Source organism: Pecten maximus, chromosome 12 (genome assembly GCF_902652985.1).
Source record: "Pecten maximus chromosome 12, xPecMax1.1, whole genome shotgun sequence".
Taxonomy (NCBI): domain Eukaryota; kingdom Metazoa; phylum Mollusca; class Bivalvia; order Pectinida; family Pectinidae; genus Pecten; species Pecten maximus.
This window is the reverse complement of record NC_047026.1, coordinates 9,183,962-9,208,584: the sequence shown is the minus strand read 5'-3', so window position 1 is coordinate 9,208,584 and position 24,623 is coordinate 9,183,962. Positions and strand designations below refer to the sequence as shown.

At 34.9% G+C, this 24,623-nt stretch overlaps 1 protein-coding gene across 1 annotated transcript in view; it reads left to right on the top strand.

The window, feature by feature from the left end:
* LOC117339612 (nuclear hormone receptor HR96-like) overlaps positions 1-24,623 on the top strand; it is a 100,959-nt gene that overhangs the window by 66,828 nt on the left and 9,508 nt on the right. Inside the window, exons 2-3 of the mRNA XM_033901299.1 lie at positions 9,389-9,568; positions 22,058-22,105. Coding sequence (XP_033757190.1) covers positions 9,389-9,568; positions 22,058-22,105 — 228 coding nt within the window. The remainder of the gene's footprint in view (positions 1-9,388; positions 9,569-22,057; positions 22,106-24,623) is intronic.

Sequence of the window (24,623 nt, the reverse complement as noted above, 5' to 3'; positions counted from 1 at the left end):
ATAGCCAGTGAAATTGAGCTAAGAAGAACTAGTTGACCTGACACTGATGGGTGGTCTGTTCCAGATTCTATCCATTATATACCCCAGCAATTTTAAAACTATAAGGTTTTCAAAAACCGCCAATGCCCCTTTAGAATGTTTTTATCATTTATAAGGCATTTCCCCCCTTGGATTTTCTATAAATTCTCCTATTTTATGATGTGGTTTAGTTCATTACGTGAAATAGGGTTGTCAGGTTAAAGTTTGGTATTAAGTGTTTCTGTGGGCTCAGATATTAAGAGGGCAGTGTTGTAAAACTATATATAAAGTCGTAATAAAACTATGAAATGAAATTTCAAGAATAAAAATCTAATATCAAGAAAAAAAATACAAAAGCACTTTGTTTGTAGAAATCAGCCAATATTGCGTTTTCCTTTCTGGTACATTTACTGAACTTACTCAAATTGCTGACCTTCAGAACGGAGAGATTGATAAGCTTACCTTACAATGGGACCAGTATATATATATATATATATACTTACCTAATTCTCTTAGTATATCTAGTGTTTATGAATCCTGTTCTGAGGTTCTAAAGAGAATCTTCAGCGGATCCATGATCACACATCTAAATCACCGTTATACAAAGTTAAGCCTGCATCTTAACTCTGACGCATAGAAATCAGTGGAGTTTTTAAAGTTTCAATTCTCCTGGTTTTCTTTGCCGGATCATATTGACACTAGCTTCAATGTTTATTCAATTTTACCAAGACATTTTATTGATTTCAGTCATGTGAGTTCATAGAAAGGACGAAACACCTTGGAAATTCTTTAATTTCCTTTCATTTTCTGTGGGTTTGACCCAGCAGAGCATTGCTGTCCTTGCCAGGGTCATGATCCAATGTACTCTCGGAAAATTCCAGTACTGCAGGTGAAATCATACCATTCGTTCTGAAATCATGTAGAGGGTATGTTTCTAATGTCTCCAGAACCTCATAATCGTGTATTTTCTATCTCGTCTTCATTAAATGAAAAAAGAACCTCAGAATCGTGTATTTTCTATCTCGCTTTGATTTTGATTTCATGCATGGCTGCCCATTTTTATAATGTGCTGTAGTTTTAGATTTAACAAGGAGAGTCATTGTTATAATCCCACAGTGTAAGGCCAAGGTGTTCTCAGCAAATATACGGCCTTTATAATATACAACTGTTTGCTCAAAACACTGATCAATTTAATCAAATACAAATATTTCCGAATGTCACATAATCAAAATTAGATTCAATAATGCAACACAATTTAAATTATAATTATTAATAGATGGAATCAATATCAAAAGCTGAAAGAAACCAATTTGTTATAATGTGTATACCAACTTTGGTATTTATATGTATATATATAAAGAATGGCTAGTTGGTTTAGAGATATTTACAATCCTAATTACCACATACATACTGTAAGATAGAGCCCAAGGTACAAATAGGGGACCAACAGGGGACCATCAGGGGACCAAAAGGGGACAGGGGACCAAAAGGGGCCCAACAGGGGACCAACAGGGGACCAACAGGGGACCAATAGGGGACCATCAGGAGACCATCAGGGGACCAATAGGGGACCAATAGGGGACCAACAGGGGACCAACAGGGGATGTATCCCTATCAATGAATAAATTAAGTTTTCTGATCTACAATATAATAGTATACATATATATATATATATACAAGCTATTAAAGGGACACTGCATGTATGTATAACTATGATAAGTCATTTGACTGGTGTTTGTATTATAAAGTATTTTATGTGTCTGAAGAATGGTCCTCACAAGTATAACCTATATATTCTGTAATTATGTAAAACTCCCCTAGAACTAAATGTCATTAGAAATGTTATTTCAGGAAAACCGCAATTAAAAACTAATTTTCAAGTGATATGCCTTGAAAGAATTTATGTGGTTTTAATTTGAATTTTGAGAGCGTATCCCTTAAACAGGACTTCAAGTGTAATGTTATAAAGAAGTCTGCCACAAAATCAGATCTCATCGTTACTATATTAGAGCATACCATATTGGACGAAGCCGACACTATATCGCTATAGTCTAGATCATCAAACAAATTGTTTTGAAGATGTAGGAATTGATAGATTTTAAAATAAATTGAGGATGTAAAAGAGAATGAAAAAATGATGAGAAGCATACATGAGTATATGGTAGAAACAGTTTGGTTAACTCGGTGAAATCGATGTTAGAACTGTGTACGTTATATAAGATAGGCGATCTTTAATCTCCCTCTATAGCCAGTACCTCTAAATGAAGTTTGATATAGGTGTGGAGACTAATATATGGATCACACTCCGGAGAACAGTGAAAGTTTTGGACGTATAGGGACTGTGTTAGTGATATAGTTCCCAGTTGTCTGTACCACACAGTACCATGTACCATGATGTAGTCACTCCCCCACAGTACCATGTACCATGACGTAGTCACTCCCCCACAGTACCATGACGTAGTCACTCCCCCACAGTACCATGACGTAGTCACTCCCCCACAGTACCATGTACCATGACGTAGTCACTCCCCCACAGTACCATGTACCATGACGTAGTCACTCCCCCACAGTACCATGTACCATGACGTAGTCACTCCCCCACAGTACCATGTACCATGACACAGTCACTCCCCCACAGTACCATGTACCATGACACAGTCACTCCCCCACAGTACCATGTACCATGACACAGTCACTCCCCCACAGTACCATGTACCATGACACAGTCACTCCCCCACAGTACCATGTACCATGACGTAGTCACTCCCCCACAGTACCATGTACCATGACACAGTCACTCCCCCACAGTACCATGTACCATGACACAGTCACTCCCCCACAGTACCATGTACCATGACGTAGTCACTCCCCCACAGTACCATGTACCATGACACAGTCACTCCCCCACAGTACCATGTACCATGACACAGTCACTCCCCCACAGTACCATGTACCATGACGTAGTCACTCCCCCACAGTACCATATACCATGACGTAGTCACTCCCCCACAGTACCATGACACAGTCACTCCCCCACAGTACCATGTACCATGACACAATCACTTCCCCACAATACCATGTACCATGACACAGTCACTTCCCCACAGTACCATGTACCATGACGTAGTCACTCCCCCACAGTACCATGTACCATGACGTAGTCACTCCCCCACAGTACCATGTACCATGACGTAGTCACTCCCCCACAGTACCATGTACCATGACACAGTCACTCCCCCACAGTACCATGTACCATGACGTAGTCACTCCCCCACAGTACCATGTACCATGACGTAGTCACTCCCCCACAGTACCATGTACCATGACGTAGTCACTCCCCCACAGTACCATGTACCATGACGTAGTCACTCCCCCACAGTACCATGACGTAGTCACTCCCCCACAGTACCATGTACCATGACGTAGTCACTCCCCCACAATACCATGTACCATGACACAGTCACTCCCCCACAGTACCATGTACCATGACACAGTCACTCCCCCACAGTACCATGTACCATGACACAGTCACTCCCCCACAGTACCATGTACCATGACGTAGTCACTCCCTCACAGTACCATGTACCATGATGTAGTCACTCCCCCACAGTACCATGTACCATGACGTAGTCACTCCCCCACAGTACCATGTACCATGACACAGTCACTCCCCCACAGTACCATGTACCATGACACAGTCACTCCCCCACAGTACCATGTACCATGACATCTCTGTTATACTTCCATGTGTTATAAATGGAAGCACCATGAACTGGTCTCTGGATGACAGTTTGATCACATCTCTATACAAGGATTAAGTCTCTTAGACTCAATCGACACAGTTGTATAATGTACCTATCAGAAATGGATTCTGGCCATCCCAAGTGTTTTATCTGATCGGTGTCGAATTAAATTTCCATGATTTCAGACTCTGCCTGAAGCCGATCCGACAATTGCTCAGAGAAATAAGGTTGTAAGTGTTTAGAGAAGATGTTTGTAAACCATAAAATTGTCCTGTTTTCTCATTTCTGTTGCTTGATATAAGGAAGGCAATGGTTTGTCTCGACAGACGACAGACGCTGATTACAAATCATCACCAATATCAATTGCAATAAAAAAAAAAAATGCTGGATATTTCTTCGTAATAAAAGATATGTGACTATAGCCAATGGTTTTACCATTTCTCTCCATGCACAACATATCTCCAAAGCCCGTGACTGTGGTACATGTATGTACCATATTCCTGCTGGGGATAGACAGATATGAATTTTCCGTGTTTTCAAATATGTTCCGACATTTCCAGTACTTAAAAAATTAGCTGCAGGACGAACTCTTGTGGCATGTTATCATCATGTTATGGAGAAGATATGCACTCAAGAATCACGTTTTTAAACATTTTGAAAATGTCAATTTCTTGTAATGTGCTTTTAAATTGTTTTTAACAAAGAACATATTTAGATAGTTTGATGAGGCTACAAGGTCAAGGCTGTACCAGAACATACTCAAATTACCACTCACACAAAATTGACTTGCTATATTGACAACAGATCTCCAATATTGGATGATATGCTGTAGTTTTAGTAGCAATTAAATGAAGTTTGAGAAATTCCACTGAAATATTATAAAATTGAGTTCGATAATTAATATTCTGAACAAATCAGATAGAATAGTTGTCCAAACACAAAGATCACCACTCATATTTTTACAGAGTTTTTAATATTTTCAGCATGTAGCTAGACTTTCATTCAAATATATTTCCTCTGTCAAAATTGATAGAATTGGTTTGGTAAAAAGGAATATGAAATACATTGGGTTCTTTTCTTATGATAGACTGACTCCTAGTCTCTAGAATATCAAAATAAAAATTAGCTTTATTTTTTTAGCTCTAGGATAAGTCTGATTCTAGGTTCCAAACAAGGGGGAGATAATCTGGTATCAGAATTTAGCCGATGGCCAGTTCTTAACAAAAATCTTTGGGGTTCACGGTGGCCAGTTTAGGAAACTAAAAGTGTGTAAAATTTTTACTGGTGAGGGGAGGTATGTGTTACAGATATTATAACTGGGATGAGATTAAATAAAGGAAATATTTGACTGACGGTAGGACACACCAATTCCACTATTGTACTAAACCTGTGTAGCCAATAAACATCTATTTTCTGAAACATGTATGTATTGTGAAATTGTTGCAATATTTCGAAGTATAATTCGATTGAGGCTGTCATATACTGCCTCAGATTGGGAATTCAGGGTTGATCAGATGTAACAAATTTCTGTAGGAAATCTACAAGATCCAATAAAAGCTGTGTGGATTTTACACGATGAGTTCTACTTTGTCTCCAAGTAAGGTGTAGCCACAGAAGACTTTGTCATTTATAATGTTCAGATGTTAAGAACTACTTAGAAATAAAACTTTAATAATACGACAAACTGGAAATTTTATACACTTTGAAATGATGAGAGTGGATGATTATGATGGAGCCCGGCAGAGTTATACTCATCTGTGGGGAGAGATTGTGGAGTTCAATCCGTCTTTAATGAATTAGAAGTACAAAATGCTTGGAGAGAGAAAAGGGCAACTTTACCCCGGGGATGGATAGCTAGGCCAGGCCCTGTACCTTAACATTTCCAGTTACAAAATATTTGAGACATTTGTAATCTATCTCGGTTCAGCACCGTATGTGCATGTATTTCTAACCAATAATCAAAAAGTGGCTTATTTTTTTAATTTTATTTACCATATAATTATTTGCTAAGAAACACTACATGCATTTTCATGAAATATTTATTGTTTTTGGACAAACAGTCATGTACGAGAGTATAATCAATCAACTGCTGTTTTCAATTTTCTGTGTTATTTGGTAAAAAGAACCATACGCTGCCATCGAAACTATTTTTATTACACAAATTCTTTGACAAATTCTGATACCAGCATGTAGAATTTGTTAAAAAAAATTCTACAGAAATGGTATGTGTCAGTTGGGAGTTGGGGGGGGAGGGGGGGGGGGGCTGTTTTATCTTAAATTTCTATCCAGATGTTGTTTCTGATGACTATGATAGGATTCCCACACAAAGCTTTATAATATCTGTAGTTTTTGTATGTGATAGGATTCCCACACCAAGCTATATAATATCTGTAGTTTTTGTATGAGATAGGATTCCCACACCAAGCTATATAATATCTGTAGTTTTTGTAAGGATTCCCACACAAAGCTATATAATATCTGTAGTTTTTGTATGAGATAGGATTCCCACACCAAGCTATATAATATCTGTAGTTTTTGTAAGGATTCCCACACAAAGCTTTATAATATCTGTAGTTTTTGTATAAGATAGATTCCCACACAAAGTTATATAATATCTGTAGTTTTTGTAAGGATTCCCACACAAAGCTTTATAATATCTGTAGTTTTTGTATGAGATAGGATTCCCGCACAAAGTTATATAATATCTGTAGTTTTTGTAAGGATTCCCACACAAAGTTATATAATATCTGTAGTTTTTGTAAGGATTCCCACACAAAGCTTTATAATATCTGTAGTTTTTGTATGTGATAGGATTCCCACACAAAGCTATATAATATCTGTAGTTTTTTCCCTGTAGAACTTGATCGTGAAGTTTCTGTGTATGGTGTTGCATTTCTTCTGTTTCCAGTTGAATGTTATACCTGTACTTAAAATCCCCTAATAGAAAGCGGCCATCGCCATAGTAACGATTAAAACATGTTCTACTCACTGTGGGGATCTTAAACAAGAAAACTTGAGTTTCGGTGTGAAAACGTTGTAGTATAATGGAGTTAGGCCACATTGGCTTTGAAGAAGTGGTTTTGGGCCTTAAGATCTGTCATTTCATAATTATCCTCTGATTTTAGTGACTTAAGCTTTTGTAGGTTTATGAGGTACGTAAAGTTACTGTGGTGTCATAAGAAATTACACGGTTGTACGGCACACAGTGACAGATTGTGATGGAACACTTTCTCACACATGAAAAGAGAAAACAAGTTATTCATACATTTCACATTTCCTGATCTTTTTATGGACGCCTTCGGTAGGAGTGGCCCTTCAAATCCGAATTGCTCCTTTCTAACGTATGCAATAATGAATAACCACTTTGAATTAAACAACTCTAGCATCTATATATATATATATTTCTCTCGGTACAAATACAACAGGTTTAACTGTTCATGGTACCTTATCTTTCTGAGTGATTTTTGTTTGTTATGATATAAATGAAAAAAAAAAAAAAACAATTCACATAATGTTGGAACTGTCTCATTTTTTATTAGAAATGTTCGTAATAATATCATTTTAATTACGAAATATTTGACCAAATGTTAGAAATGTCACATCTTGTAATATGATTGAACTTAATTTTGAAATAATTGAGAAGTAATAATTTGATAGTGACATATTTATGTTGAGTGTCATATAGCTATATATGTGTATTCTATGTTGACGATATACATGTATGGTGAGTTAACTATATACATGTATGGTGAGTTAACTATATACATGTATGGTGAGTTAACTATATACATGTATGGTGAGTTAACTATATACATGTATGGTGAGTTAACTATATACATGTATGGTGAGTTAACTATATATACATGTACATGGTGAGTTAACTATATATACATGTACATGGTGAGTTAACTATATACATGTATGGTGAGTTAACTATATACATGTATGGTGAGTTAACTATATACATGTATGGTGAGTTAACTATATATATTGTATGGTGAGTTAACTATATACATGTATTCTGAGTTAACTATATACATGTATGGTGAGTTAACTATATACATGTATGGTGAGTTAACTATATACATGTATGGTGAGTTAACTATATACATGTATGGTGAGTTAACTATATATACATGTACATGGTGAGTTAACTATATACATGTATGGTGAGTTAACTATATACATGTACGGTGAGTTAACTATATACATGTATGGTGAGTTAACTATATACATGTATGGTGAGTTAACTATATACATGTATGGTGAGTTAACTATATACATGTATGGTGAGTTAACTATATACATGTATGGTGAGTTAACTATATACATGTATGGTGAGTTAACTATATATACATGTACATGGTGAGTTAACTATATATACATGGTGAGTTAACTATATACATGTATGGTGAGTTAACTATATACATGTATGGTGAGTTAACTATATACATGTATGGTGAGTTAACTATATATATTGTATGGTGAGTTAACTATATACATGTATTCTGAGTTAACTATATACATGTATGGTGAGTTAACTATATACATGTATGGTGAGTTAACTATATACATGTATGGTGAGTTAACTATATACATGTATGGTGAGTTAACTATATATACATGTACATGGTGAGTTAACTATATATACATGTATGGTGAGTTAACTATATACATGTACGGTGAGTTAACTATATACATGTATGGTGAGTTAACTATATACATGTATGGTGAGTTAACTATATACATGTATGGTGAGTTAACTATATACATGTATGGTGAGTTAACTATATACATGTATGGTGAGTTAACTATATACATGTATGGTGAGTTAACTATATACATGTATGGTGAGTTAACTATATATATTGTATGGTGAGTTAACTATATATATGTATGGTGAGTTAACTATATACATGTATGGTGAGTTAACTATATACATGTATGGTGAGTTAACTATATACATGTATGGTGAGTTAACTATATACATGTATGATGAGTTAACTATATACATGTATGGTGAGTTAACTATATACATGTATGGTGAGTTAACTATATATATTGTATGGTGAGTTAACTATATATATGTATGGTGAGTTAACTATATACATGTATGGTGAGTTAACTATATACATGTATGGTGAGTTAACTATATGTTTTTTACAAAAGATATATAATTTCTTTACTTACTTGTGAGGCAGAGTGGTCTAGTATTAGCTAGTAGGATTAACGGTTACGTGACCATGCAAAGGGTTCTGCTAGTTCAAATCCCAGCACAAGTGCTATGTTAATTGCATCCTTAAACAAGATACTTTACTCTGTTAATTGTTCTAGTCAGCCCAGCTGTAAATGAGTATGTCATAGGGCAGTACAAGAAAGTCGTGTGTATAAGCTGGTGGCACCAAAATGGCAGCTCCAGCTGCTGCCCAGAGAGTTGAAATATTGGCTGTGTACTAAAGGACCAATAACCACGGATACTAATTTGTGAACGGCTTTAAGACGGCTATTTTGCTGTGATATAGAAGTATAGAAAACTCCAAATTATTATTTTGTTACTGCTTCTCATTATCATCAGAATATGTTGTATATAGAAATATATATATGTGTACATGATTTGTATATTCCAGTATTACGGAGCTGTTGGCGGGGACCAAAACAAACGTGAACAGAAGCGGCGACCGAAACCCAAGGATGGTTCCCAACTTGTCTGTGGTGTGTGCGGCGACAAGGCGCTGGGATACAATTTTGACGCCATTACTTGTGAATCATGTAAGGCTTTCTTTAGGAGGAACGCACTCAAATCAAAGGTAGGTACAACATCGTGTCTCACAAATATTAATCTACATTGATGTAGCTATATATTGCCGCTATACCAACAGTCATCACTATAGCAACCAATTATGACTCTTTGAATAAATAGTCTGTCTATAAAAAAAGATATTATGAGAATACTGTCTTTATAAAAAATAATGCAAATCATCATCAACAGCCATAACAACATTCCTGACTTGATTGGTGTGGCTGGGAAGGTGTGAGAAACCATTTCTAGGTATACTAAAAAATGTGCCTTACACACCGCTATGATAGTGAGCGTCCTGGATCATTTCTGGGTAAATATACTAGAATTGTGCCTTCAGCTCTGATATTGAGCGTCCTGGATCATTTCTGGGTAAATATACTAGAACTGTGTCTACAGCTCTGATAGTGAGCGCCCTGGATCATTTCTGGGTAAATATACTAGAACTGTGTGTACAGCTCTGATAGTGAGCGTCCTGGATCATTTCTGGGTAAATATACTAGAACTGTGTCTACAGCTCTGATAGTGAGCATCCTGGATCATTTCTGGGTAAATATACTAGAACTGCGTCTACAGCTCTGATAGTGAGCACCCTGTATCATTTCTGGGTAAATATACTAGAATTGTGTCCACAGCTCTGATAGTGAGCATCCTGGATCATTTCTGGGTAAATATACTAGAACTGTGTCTACAGCTCTGATAGTAAGCGTCCTGGATCATTTCTGGGTACATATACTAGAACTGTGTCTACAGTTCTGAACGTAAGCGTCCTGGATCATTTCTGGGTACATATACTAGAACTGTGTCTACAGTTCTGAACATAAGCGTCCTGGATCATTTCTGGGTACATATACTAGAACTGTGTCTACAGTTCTGAACGTAAGCGTCCTGGATCATTTCTGGGTAAATATACTAGAACTGTGTCTATACAGCTCTGATAGTAAGCGTCCTGGATCATTTCTGAGTAAATATACTAGAATTGTGTCTACAGCTCTGATAGTGAGCGTCCTGGATCATTTCTGGGTAAATATACTAGAACTGTGTCTACAGCTCTGATAGTGAGCATCCTGGATTATTTCTGGGTAAATATACTAGAACTGTGTCTACAGCTCTGATAGTGAGTGTCCTGGATCATTTCTGGGTAAATATACTGGAATTGTGTCTACAGCTCTGATAGTAAGCGTCCTGGATAATTTCTGGGTACATATACTAGAACTGTGTCTAAAGTTCTGAACGTAAGCGTCCTGGATCATTTCTGGGTAAATATACTAGAACTGTGTCTACAGTTCTGAACGTAAGCGTCCTGGATCATTTCTGGGTAAATATACTAGAACTGTGTCTACAGTTCTGAACGTAAGCGTCCTGGATCATTTCTGGGTAAATATACTAGAACTGTGTCTACAGTTCTGATAGTGAGCATCCTGGATCATTTCTGGGTAAATATACTAGAACTGTGTCTACAGCTCTGATAGTGAGCGTCCTGGATCATTTCTGGGTAAATATACTAGAACGGTGTCTACAGCTCTGATAGTGAGCGTCCTGGATCATTTCTGGGAAAATATACTAGAATTGTGTCTACAGCTTTGATAGTGAGCGTCCTGGATCATTTCTAGGTAATTATACTAGAACTGTGTCTACAGCTCTGATAGTCAGCGTCCTGGATCATTTCTGGGTAAATATACTAGAACTGTGTCTACAGCTCTGATAGTGAGCGTCCTGGATCATTTCTGGGTATACACTAGAACTGTGTCTACAGCTTTGATAGTGAGCGTCCTGGATCATTTCTAGGTAAATATACTAGAACTGTGTCTACAGTTCTGATAGTAAGCGTCCTGGATCATTTCTGGGTACATATACTAGAACTGTGTCTACAGTTCTGATAGTGAGCATCCTGGATCATTTCTGGGTAAATATACTAGAACTGCGTCTACAGCTCTGATAGTGAGCACCCTGTATCATTTCTGGGTAAATATACTAGAATTGTGTCCACAGCTCTGATAGTGAGCATCCTGGATCATTTCTGGGTAAATATACTAGAACTGTGTCTACAGCTCTGATAGTAAGCGTCCTGGATCATTTCTGGGTACATATACTAGAACTGTGTCTACAGTTCTGAACGTAAGCGTCCAGGATCATTTCTGGGTACATATACTAGAACTGTGTCTACAGTTCTGAACATAAGCGTCCTGGATCATTTCTGGGTACATATACTAGAACTGTGTCTACAGTTCTGAACGTAAGCGTCCTGGATCATTTCGGGGTAAATATACTAGAACTGTGTCTATACAGCTCTGATAGTAAGCGTCCTGGATCATTTCTGAGTAAATATACTAGAACCGTGTCTACAGCTCTGATAGTCAGCGTCCTGGATCATTTCTGAGTAAATATACTAGAATTGTGTCTACAGCTCTGATAGTGAGCGTCCTGGATCATTTCTGGGTAAATATACTAGAACTGTGTCTACAGCTCTGATAGTGAGCATCCTGGATTATTTCTGGGTAAATATACTAGAACTGTGTCTACAGCTCTGATAGTGAGTGTCCTGGATCATTTCTGGGTAAATATACTAGAATTGTGTCTACAGCTCTGATAGTAAGCGTCCTGGATAATTTCTGGGTACATATACTAGAACTGTGTCTAAAGTTCTGAACGTAAGCGTCCTGGATCATTTCTGGGTAAATATACTAGAACTGTGTCTACAGTTCTGAACGTAAGCGTCCTGGATCATTTCTGGGTAAATATACTAGAACTGTGTCTACAGTTCTGAACGTAAGCGTCCTGGATCATTTCTGGGTAAATATACTAGAACTGTGTCTACAGTTCTGATAGTGAGCATCCTGGATCATTTCTGGGTAAATATACTAGAACTGTGTCTACAGCTCTGATAGTGAGCGTCCTGGATCATTTCTGGGTAAATATACTAGAACGGTGTCTACAGCTCTGATAGTGAGCGTCCTGGATCATTTCTGGGAAAATATACTAGAATTGTGTCTACAGCTTTGATAGTGAGCGTCCTGGATCATTTCTAGGTAATTATACTAGAACTGTGTCTACAGCTCTGATAGTGAGCGTCCTGGATCATTTCTGGGTAAATATACTAGAACTGTGTCTACAGCTCTGATAGTGAGCGTCCTGGATCATTTCTGGGTATACACTAGAACTGTGTCTACAGCTTTGATAGTGAGCGTCCTGGATCATTTCTAGGTAAATATACTAGAACTGTGTCTACAGTTCTGATAGTAAGCGTCCTGGATCATTTCTGGGTACATATACTAGAACTGTGTCTACAGTTCTGATAGTAAGCGTCCTGGATCATTTCTGGGTATACACTAGAACTGTGTCTACAGCTTTGATAGTGAGCGTCCTGGATCATTTCTGGGTAAATATACTAGAACTGTGTCTACAGCTCTGATAGTGAGCGTCCTTGATCATACTAGAACTGTGCCTTCAGCTCTGATAGCAAGTCTAGATCTCATGGGCCAGGCTGGTACCACTTGAAATACTTGGTATAACTAATTGAGTAGCAAGCTAGCTGTTATCCAGGAAAACAACAAAGAATACTGAGCTCAGTTGATACACCTGTCTTGTCCTATTTAACTGATACCCTTCTAAACACATTGTGTTTGTTTATAGCAGATGTAATCTTCCAAATTGGTTCTAGAGAGAAAATATGTTTGTCATGAAAATTTAGAAAATCACATTTGAAGTTGGAAAAAGTTTGCATGTCATCATGTGCAAAATATCACTGTCATATTTTTTTGCTCATTCAGGCTTGCAATTTACAATTAGGAACATGAATGATTCTGAGGAGATTCTCCACTGTTCTTTGTTGTATTTATTTTGGTAAAATGACAAAGTGATGAAAAATAGCATGTCCACGCTAGGTTGTCTAGATAAATGTCAGGATTGTGTATAGGATCTATCACAATGACGAGGCGTAACATAGCAACTCAATTTAGAAACAACAGCATTCTGACATGTTGTCATTTTATTGCCTGTAATGATAAGAGAAGTAATTCTCAAACTTCCTGAAGGTCATCTTAATTCTAATTCTCAAGGTCATCAGACTTCAGACTTAAAGTCTTCAGACTTAAACTCATCAGAATTCAGTCTCAAGGTCATCAGACTGCAGTCTCAAGGTCATCAGATTTAAGTCTTAAGTCATCAGACTTAATTAACTAATTCAGTCTTAAAGTCATCAGAATTCATTCTCAAGGTCATCAAACTTCAGTGTCAAGGTCATCAGACTTCAGTGATATACAGCAAATATAAAGTCTTGACTTTGACCTTAATAGAATGTTTAATGAAAATTTTATGGTATATGTTTCAACATCTTCAAAAGCCTAAACCAGATCAATCATAACTAAATTGTGTTCTGAGGCAGAAAAACACAGCAATGTCAAACAGATATTAAAATATTTTCACACAAAAACAGTATGATTGATATGGATAATAACAGAGAGTATGTACAAGGTGACAAATATTGAGTGTCATTATGTCAGATTTAAATATGGTGTAGGGGTAGAGTAGGCAGGGTGAAGAGGACAACATATTGCTCCTATCCATCATTCTAACACTCATTAACACTGCTTTAGGCTGTTTTATCTGGAAACACACGACAATGTGCAACATAAACTGATTACTCGGGTAAAAAAATGGCTCATTTTAAAAAAGAAAAATTATCAAATTTGTCATACTTAATTCTGTATAAATCTCATCACTGAGATGTAGGACTCCCTGTATTTATAGGCTGGGTTTTTTCTTTTTGGTTTCTTTCTGCAAAATTTGTCATTCTTAAATCTGTGTAATTCCTCATGTACGACTCTTAAAATTATAAAGAGAGATTTTCATGACAAGAAAAAGAAAAAATTCAAGATTTGTCATTGTAGCAATCTTGTCATTCCGTGCTCGTGCAGATTATTTTCCGACGTCACTTCCCGAGTCTTATAAATGAATATTTACACTATACATATGTGTTGTGTATTTCACATCTTACTATTTTGTCGTCGTCAGTTTTTATTTTACCTCAATATACTTACTGGTTTTTTTTATCATATTTTTAAAGATAAAAATAAAGCGAGATAATTTGAGCATGCTGTATAATAGCGCGTGAATGAGATATAAGGATATGTTTTGTCCCCATCTATCCATCAATGCTGATCACCACCTGTTATATATTTTATACTGCTCGGCCATGATTCATGTCGCTAATTAATCAGTTTTCTGATTTTTTCTCTCCACACAATATCTCGAGGACAGCTAACCTTATTGATGTGAATTTGTCTTTTCAACAAACATTATTGACAAAACAATAGGAGCAAACAAATGTTATCAATCTTGTATAAAACAATGGACAGAACATTGTCACAGAAATACATCATTATGTGATTATCAGATTAAACTTACTGTTGATAATTAGGATACAAGTTAAATTATCGTATTACTATAGTGAAACCTGTCTAATCCGACACCATGGGAGAATGACCATTTTGGTCGGATTAGACAGGGTGTCAGAAAAGCCAGGTATTGTTGTTGACTATATACACTGATGTTATAACAAACCAATTCAGTATTTAATCATGATGATCAAAAATTATATATTTAGTGCACTACATATTTTGACAATACAATGTAATGGAAAAAAAATATATATATATTGAGTAAACTACATATTTTGTGTGTAGAGATCTGGTGATTCAGCCATCGCATGAGAATTATACAGGATGAAAATAGTTATTATTGTTTATAACGTCCTGTCAACAGTTTATGGTAACGACAACAAACAGAGGCCTTGTTGTTATATAAAACCTTAATATAAAAATTTACTGATGTTGGCCAGTAATTATAAATTTACTGCATGATGTTGGCCAGTAATTATAAATTTACTGATGTTGGCCAGTAATTATAAATTTACTGATGTTATGGATAGCATATTCCAATCAACTGAGGAATTGATAAATAAATGGTAATTCACAGTAGAAAACAAAGCCTTCATTACTTTGATTTCAAACTACAAAGGATAGGATGGCATAACTGTTTATAGATTACAGTAGTGGATCAACATGTTTATAGATTACAGTAGTGGATCAACATGTTTATAGATTACAGTAGTGGATCAACATGTTTATAGATTATAGTAGTGGATCAACATGTTTATAGATTACAGTAGTGGATCAACATGTTTATAGATTACAGTAGTGGATCAACATGTTTATAGATTACGGTAGTGGATCAACATGTTTATAGATTATAGTAGTGGATCAACATGTTTATAGATTACGGTAGTGGATCAACATGTTTATAGATTACAGTAGTGGATCAACATGTTTATAGATTACAGTAGTGGATCAACATGTTTATAGATTACAGTAGTGGATCAACATGTTTATAGATTACAGTGGTGGATCAACATGTTTATAGATTACAGTAGTGGATCAATATGTTTATAGATTACAGTAGTGGATCAACGTGTTTATAGATCACTGTAGTGGATCAACATGTTTATAGATTACAGTAGTGGATCAACATGTTTATAGATTACAGTAGTGGATCAACATGTTTATAGATTACAGTGGTGGATCAACATGTTTATAGATTACAGTAGTGGATCAATATGTTTATAGATTACAGTAGTGGATCAACATGTTTATAGATTACAGTAGTGGATCAACATGTTTATAGATTACAGTGTTGGATCAACATGTTTATAGATCACGGTAGTGGATCGACATGTTTATAGATTACAGTAGTGGATCAACATGTTTATGGGTCAAACAAAGTTTGTTTCGAGTGTATGTAAATGTTTACATTATTAAAATCTACATCTTTAATTCCTGAAAAGACTTTCTGTCACATTTGATGATTGTCTTATAATGTTCAAAGGAAATCAAAAGTGATCCTTAACTTAAAATAATTGTTTCCTAGAAGTGATCCCAGATTGTTTGTAACATAAACAGTAGGTGTTGGAGTCACCTTTACAATCAGTCCTCACACTTACGAAAACATGGGATGATCTTATCGACAATTCTCCTGAAGGCATCTACATTTATACAGTCATAAAAAAAACATCCTAAAATCACCAGTGTTTGACACATTTCCTCCCACAAAATTATTGAATTTATCTTCCTTAATCTTATCCTACATAATTCAGTCTACCTTATATAACAGTTTATAAAATACCTATAATAATGATAGTAATTAATGGTCACTAGAAACATCCTTCCTTCAAATGGGTCAGTGGAGTGAGGTCAGAGGTCAGAATGATCAGGTTATACAAGGTCAGTATATTGCCAGGAATGCCATTTTGTAATGTTACATTTCTTGTTCATTAATATGATTTTGTAATGGTAAGGTCATTGAGGTTAGTGGGGTGAGGTCGGAGGTCAGAATAATAAGTTTAAAGGTTCTCCTGTTTTTGCCTAAGGTGTCAAGGTTTTTTCGTTCAGTAACATAATTTTGCATTATTGTACTAGTCTTGCTGTAGGTAATAATTTATATTATACATTACTCCTGCCAGACTCTCGGCTAGAATCTCACAAATCAACACCAACACAATACTTATTTTCAGTGATTTTATTGAAGAAATAACAATATTTGTGAATTCAATGGACTGGTCGATCATAGACAACATTCAACGGCCCGTAGTCAAATTTATAATGTCATTCGTTACCGAAAAGGCATTGTTATTATAGAGAGGAATGTTATCTGGACCCAAGCATTATGTAATGCGTACTGTAGACACTTTTTTGATTAATTTTAAGGAAAATGATTCCGGGATAAGAACAGATATGGGGGCCAACAATTGTCACTTATTGGCAAAGAAAGAAATTCCATTGATATCTTCAACATCTTTCAGCATGTCTTGGTAATTTGGTCACAAATTCTGAGGTAAAATTAGATTTATTCTAAACTAATTTTGCAAGCTAGGAAAGTTTCTATAACAGTTCTACTTTAATCCTTCCAGCCTTCAAATTTTTCTCAAGTATGAATAATTGAAATGCCTTCCTCAGACAAATGACTCTAATCTGGCAAACAAAGTTATGATCCAATTGAAGCTGCAGTGCTGACTGTTTGTATGGAGCCCATGTCGCATTTCAATGAACAGTTTACAGTTTGTACAATATGCTACACCGACCACCATTCCCGAATACAAATTCCCACAGCTCCGTATCCAGTGCTTTTGTGTTCTTAATATTTCAGTACCTGCAACTCACCTTGTCAAACGTTCAATTATTTCCGAAAACCTGCATACCATGTCAAAATTGTCATCAGTTAGCCCCGCCTCTGATCCGTGCATCCCACATAAAACTCTTGTTTTCCTAGATAATAAAATATATCAGTTTCTTGTAAGCAGTTAGAGGGTAATTTTCAAGTTTCTAATATTGAGAAAATTTCTCAATCTTTCCAGGATGAGGGGATGCATGTCTTTCAAGGGTCCTTAATTAAATACCAAGAAAGAAATACAATTTGATTTCTATAAATCCACATAAATTCCACATAAAAACACCATAAACTCACGGGGTTTGTGAAAATTGAAATATATGTTAAGATGATTTTATTATTAGCTCACTAGCTGTGCATATTTGAATTGAAGAAAATCATTAAAATATATCACAAAAACATCATATATCAAAAACATTCAAATGCACTATTTGTTAAAAGCATTTTGACTATTGTCATAAATATTTTGTTGCTTAAAACATTTTAACTATTTTAGTAACAGAAATGAATTATGTATCAGCACTCCACCACAATGAAGCTAAGCTTGGTACTTAGAGTATATCTAGACTATCTGGACTATAAAGATATGTTATAGAGATTTATAGGTAAATTTCTCGTTATGTAAAACTTATTAAATTGATATTAATGAATTAAAGTGTAATAACCCAGAAAAAAATATAAATGTGCTTTGCCTGATCATTAATCATCTCATGGTATTTATTCAAAAAGATTATGAAATCCTTAATGTCTTAATTATTTCACTATTAGGGATCCAACAAGCTTATCAGCTTGGCTGTACTGAGACTTTAAATATTTTGAAAGATTTTCAAAGTATTGAATTTCATTTTTAAATATCTGTGTACTTTTTACATTTAAAACACATTAAAGTAAATTTGACTTAATTTATCAAAATAAATGTGATTTCTCAATGTTATGAGATTTAAAATGCATTTCTATCCGTAACAATATGAAGCACCATCGAGTACTTTGATGTCACGCTCTAGTGATATTCTGGAGATACACAAATGTATAGAGGTGAAATATGTCATGCATAATTTACTAACTTCATAATTGCTTAACAAGTTGAAATTTTTTTCTTATTAAATCAACAGAAGAACAGTGGCACTTTATAAATATGTGGAGGATTAGACTATGGAGAAACTGCTTCATCACGATACATTACTGTACCGATACAGTACCTGTTGTTCATGCTCTAGTTACCCTACAATTACCTAACACAAACACGCCACAACAAAGGGAGGTAACTTAGAATTAACTCCCAACACTTTTTAAATTAAATCACATTGCATTGATTTTCAGGTAATGAATTCTGCTTTCTGATACATCAGTCAGTCTTAAAATATAAGTATGTTAGATTCGACCAGCTTTTATGAGGAGTTCAATCTGTCGTGGGTACAATAGGTCCGGATTTATTAAACCTTTAATCAGCCTAGTTTTGGTTGGTGTATGACCGGTGCAGTAGGTGTCAGTTTGACTTGTATTTATGTGAAGGAGAAATCCTTTGATGTCTTTCATGTTCATCTCCACAGAGTGGGGAATAAGTCCTGCGCAATCGCCTGGTCATCCATTATTGACGAGGTGGGGCTGATAATAATATCCGTGAGATTCTATTGATCAGGGTTGCCTTGTGCACTAAACCAATAACTTGTAAAACAAGAGCACCGCTCTTTTGGAATTTACACACCTGCAAGCTCTTTTTTCCTCCCACTTTTGTACCGTATTTCAAATTTTTTTCCCCACATCATATGTATCTTTCATGATCCATTTTGCATGCGGTCTATTTTTGGCCAGTACCGAAATCCAATCTTTTTCCTTGTGAGAAGGCTTTTCTTTAATTAGCATTGATTATTTTGTCGTCATCAATGCACCAGTTTGACCTGTGAACATGCATTGTGCTGGAGCGACTGGAACTAGTTCATTATTCATTACACCCAAATACAGAACACATGATCCGAAGGCTGCTTTAAAATGTGAAATGAACATAACTTACCTTTGTAGATGGTTGATATCAATTGAGGGTAACTATCCGCCAACAGTAGGTTAATTTACACCAATTTTATTAGTACTCGGTCATATCAGTCTTGTGTATGGATGTTTTAGATTATGTTAATTATTCCAGAAAGGTCATTTGGTTTACAGCAAAAATTTATAGTGATGGAAAAGAAAACTAATGTAATTACTCGGATAGCTAGGGTGTATTTTCTCAATATTGTCTGAGATTATTTAGAGCCTTTGTTACTAAGGTCATTATGTAGTCGACAGAGGTGTTTTGTAATATTGACTTTGTAGCTATATATGTACAGAACCAAACTGTTGTTTATTTTACAAAATAACCTCAGAACTCAGCAGGCTGGGCTGGAAGCTGATCAGCCAGAAAAACGCATTAAACGGTTCAGATATCAAACTCTTCTTCTTAATCTCAATGTTAATCCTTATATTTCATGGACATTGTACATTTTTCACACCTGAAGGCCCCGTAAAAAGATGGTGATGTTTTGTTTTCGGTGACCTCCACGGGTGTCCAGAACGCGACAACAGCCTGTGACATGTTTTATACAATCATCACAACTTTGTTTGTATTGATGGTTAAAAAAAAGACAGTAAACATCGGCAGTGTGTTGGATCCTGGTCACATATGTCAAGGTTAAACGTCCCATAGTCATTGATAAGATTATCATTTATATGTTATATCGAAATATTAACATTTTCTAGGATTTTTCCATGAAGGTGTGGTACTTGATTTATTGACATGATACGCATGTTTGTTCTCTAGTTTGTACAGACATCGAGTTACCTGTCTCTAACGAGTTACCTGTCTCTAACACTGTACTATGTAACCTAGGTCGAGAGTCTGTCATATCTGTGTGGTAAAAAAAACCTTCTGATTAGTTGTTAGTTAGAGACCGTAGGACAGGTTGTAACTGGACTGTGACCATTACTGTCACATGACGCGACACCCATGTCTCCTCTTCATTATGTCCGGTTGTCTGTAAAATTGGCGTAATGATTCTCCCAGACAAGGAAGCTCCTTACTTGTCTGTTTATGTCCCATAAAATGTTTCAAGAAATGATGTGATATAAGACTAAAATTGGTGAGTTCATTCAACCATAAAATGAAAGTTTACATACACCCTGCCTTTATATGTAAGAGGTACAATACCTATAGTGTATTATAAAGCTTCTGTGATCATGCTACACAGCAAATGTTACCCACAATCCACCCTTTCATTGCTAATTTTTGTCAATCATTTTAATACAAGTGATCACATTTCAAAACCTTTTAAAATCACATGTGTACGCTAAAAATACACACAAAAACTAAGACATTATAGAAGATTTTTGTTAAATAGTTATGCATGTACTGGTCTCTCTTAAAAAATGTCAGGAAAATTGTTATAATAACAGTCCAGTCCTTTATAACCAATTATAAATTTGACTTAAATGTTGATTATTCAACCCATCACTAAAGCTGATATGCAGTGATGAGTTTTTTAGATAGAGAGGGATGTTTTATCAACGGGAATATCTTATGCGTCACTTGAGATTCAGTTTACGTTATTCAATAATTTTATATTCTGTTGTCTTCAGATGTGATATAAAAACCAGGCTGTGATTGGTCAGTGTGTCCATGCTGATGATTGGTTGGGTATAGGTTAATTGTCATGGGAACAGATCTGTTCTATAGATATGGTATAAAGCTAGAGATGGCGATATTACAGTAGGTTACACTGTAGTAGCAATTCCTAACATTATAAGATACCGGGTAATTTTTCCCACGAAAGGTGCCCATCTTGAAAGGAAGGAACCATATTGATTTTTCTTCCCTTATTAACCGTTTTCTTATGTAATGTATTTTTTCTTTGCACACAAAGAGATTAAAAATACAAAGAAAAAAGCCTATTACCAGGATCATTAATGAAATGTAGAGATAAATACTGTACTAATGTAACACAGTAGATCTAATGCTGGTGAAACAATCACTTAATAACAGACTATATATAATCATGAAAACTGTATATATTAATCACATTATATTAATTATAATTTCAAAAAAATGAAAATATTTCTCAATGAATCATAATATTTATAGCATAAGTACAAAATTTTGATGTAAATTAATTTATAGCTATAAAAGACAAATTATATATTTATTTTCATAAAGTATAAATTATATAAAATATTTTATATCTGAAGCTTACAGCATGCCTCCTTTATTTATATATATGTATATAGCTGATTGTGCCCCCTCCTTTCACAGATGTTGCCTGGGATGGGAACAGGTAGCAGTGCGGGCCTTGGGACTAATGTAAGCATATCATTTCTTACCTGTATCACTAACCACCTTTCCTCTATAAAATATAACGTTTCTCACAAAAACTGTCCTTCGCTTCTAAATATTCCTATCCTTAGTGCTTCTGATTATATATCCAATGTATTATCTATCATTTCTAAAATGATATTGTTATTAAATTGATATTTCTAATCAATGAAAATGTTTCTTTTTACATGTTTACAAAATATAATTGTTCAATAAATTACATGTAATTAACATTTAAATTATACACTAAATTTTTACCAGGGTTTGACACTAACCTCTCAGCCCATTACGAATCGAGCTGATTTCACCAAGGACTAGCGATTCACCTAAATAGTCCTTAATTTCATAAATTCACTTTAGTACACAAGAATAGTCTTTAACACAATATATGAAATAAAATAAAGGATGTTTATGAGAATTACCAAGCATTTTACCATATTTGCAGGAAAATTATGTATATCTCCTTTTGTTAAACTGTTTCCTTTCATATATTAACTAGCAAATATTTTCAACTGCCATTAAGTAAATTAAAATAGTTAGTGTCTTCTCCTGTTGATGTTTTTTTTCAGTTTTCTTATTATATATATTAAATACATGTCTAATAAACAAAGTATAATATTTTATTTTCAGTTTTGTATGTTTCGTTTTTAAATCTTGCTTTTTGTGTATATATGCTCAATATTCTGAATACAGCGATTATTGAAAACAAAAAACGAAAAAACTTCCTAATACATGAATAATAACTCCTCATTATTTAATACCCAATAGTAGTATATATATAGTTAACCTGATTTTGAATGTAATCATTGAAGAGTAAATAATTACTCATTTTTGTAAACATATTTATTGTATTAATAAACTTTCAAACTTTTAAGGACTTACAAATTAAGTGGCACTTAAATTTGCAGGCTTTTGGGTGTTTTTTTTTTAAACTATAGAAATACATCATATATATATATATATACAATGTATATATACCTTGCATAATATAGTCAGCAAGTATCTGCACAGCTCATAAGTACATCTAATAAATATATCACGGTATCCTTGTTGTACACCTGACAATAATATATCTAATTTATATACAGTAAAACTACATCTAATAATACACGATATAAATAGCCTACTGGTATATATATATATAATTATCTACAATTGAGAGGAAACAAAACCAGTGTTTCTATTAAACTTTTTAATACAGATTTAGGTATAAATGTCAATGTTTGAATGTTTTCATTCCTATCTTGTTTGGTCCAAAATATTCAAATAATGTGATTATATTTAAGAAGTGTGTATATAGGACAGAGGGGATGTCTGGTTAGGTGTAGAAACTGTATATTAATCACATGTACCTGTCATCAGCTGTCCTCGTATAGAAAGTGTCTCTCGGGCATCTTAGCTGTCCTGGAGTGACAGTATAGCTATAGGACTCAGTTTTCTCATCGTCAAATATATAGCTTAAACCCTGTGACCAATAGGTCGGTCTTAAGAGTGATCAAAACTGAATAAAGAATAAACAAAGACAATTATATCGGATCATTCTAAAATCATATCTTCATAAAAATAGCTCATATGCTGCTTGTTCATCTGAAATCTACTGGTGAATGTACTTTTGTCATAAAGAAATCTTTCAAATATATATAGCAGATGAATTTTGAAAGCTCAGCTGATGTAAAAAAAAATATATATATTTCTGATTAAAGAAGATGTATGATGTTTTTAAGTGGGTCACACCTATTTGACTGATTCAGTGTTTTTTGAAGGACAATAAATGTCGAGAAAACAAAAGAGAGAGTGATAAGTTTCGGACATATCAGCGCTATAGATATATATATACACTGGAATTGTGTGTTCTCCTACACTCAGGTGCACTTAGTCGATAATCAGGCCGGCATGTTTTCTCAAAACAGCTTTTTGAGTGGCACAATTCAGTCTTACAGAAAAGATATGATTTCCCAAAGATAAAACAACTGTAAAGTATGGTATGCACAGGGGTAATAACCTTCTGTAGACTTGTGGATGATTACTCAAAGTTTCTAGGGAATTCTTAAGAACTTGCTTACACTGTAGTTTAGATCACAAGAGTTAAGCTCATAAATCAATTTTGTATCATCCTAGATCTTTATGTAAAATGCCTAAACTTGTCCTGTCCTGTATCACGGTTTGTGATATTGCAGCGCATCCCTCTCTTATTCATGCTGAGTATTTTATTATGTTCATCAGGATTTTAATGTTTCGTAGAATTAAAACCTAATCACTCTGTGGATTCTCCACTGCATCCCCATGTTTCTTTGCTATCTTGTAAATTACACTGTAATATGCTGAGGGCTGCAATATGATATTAAATCGTAAAATCTTGGTCAACGGTTGATATAAGTAAACACTTCTTTATTAAAATCTGCCTGTAACTCAGGAAGATGGCTTTCCTCTGCTGTATTGCTCCAAACCTCTAAAAAGTATTTCTGTGTTATTATCAAACAAAATATTATTCTGTCATTTCACTTCA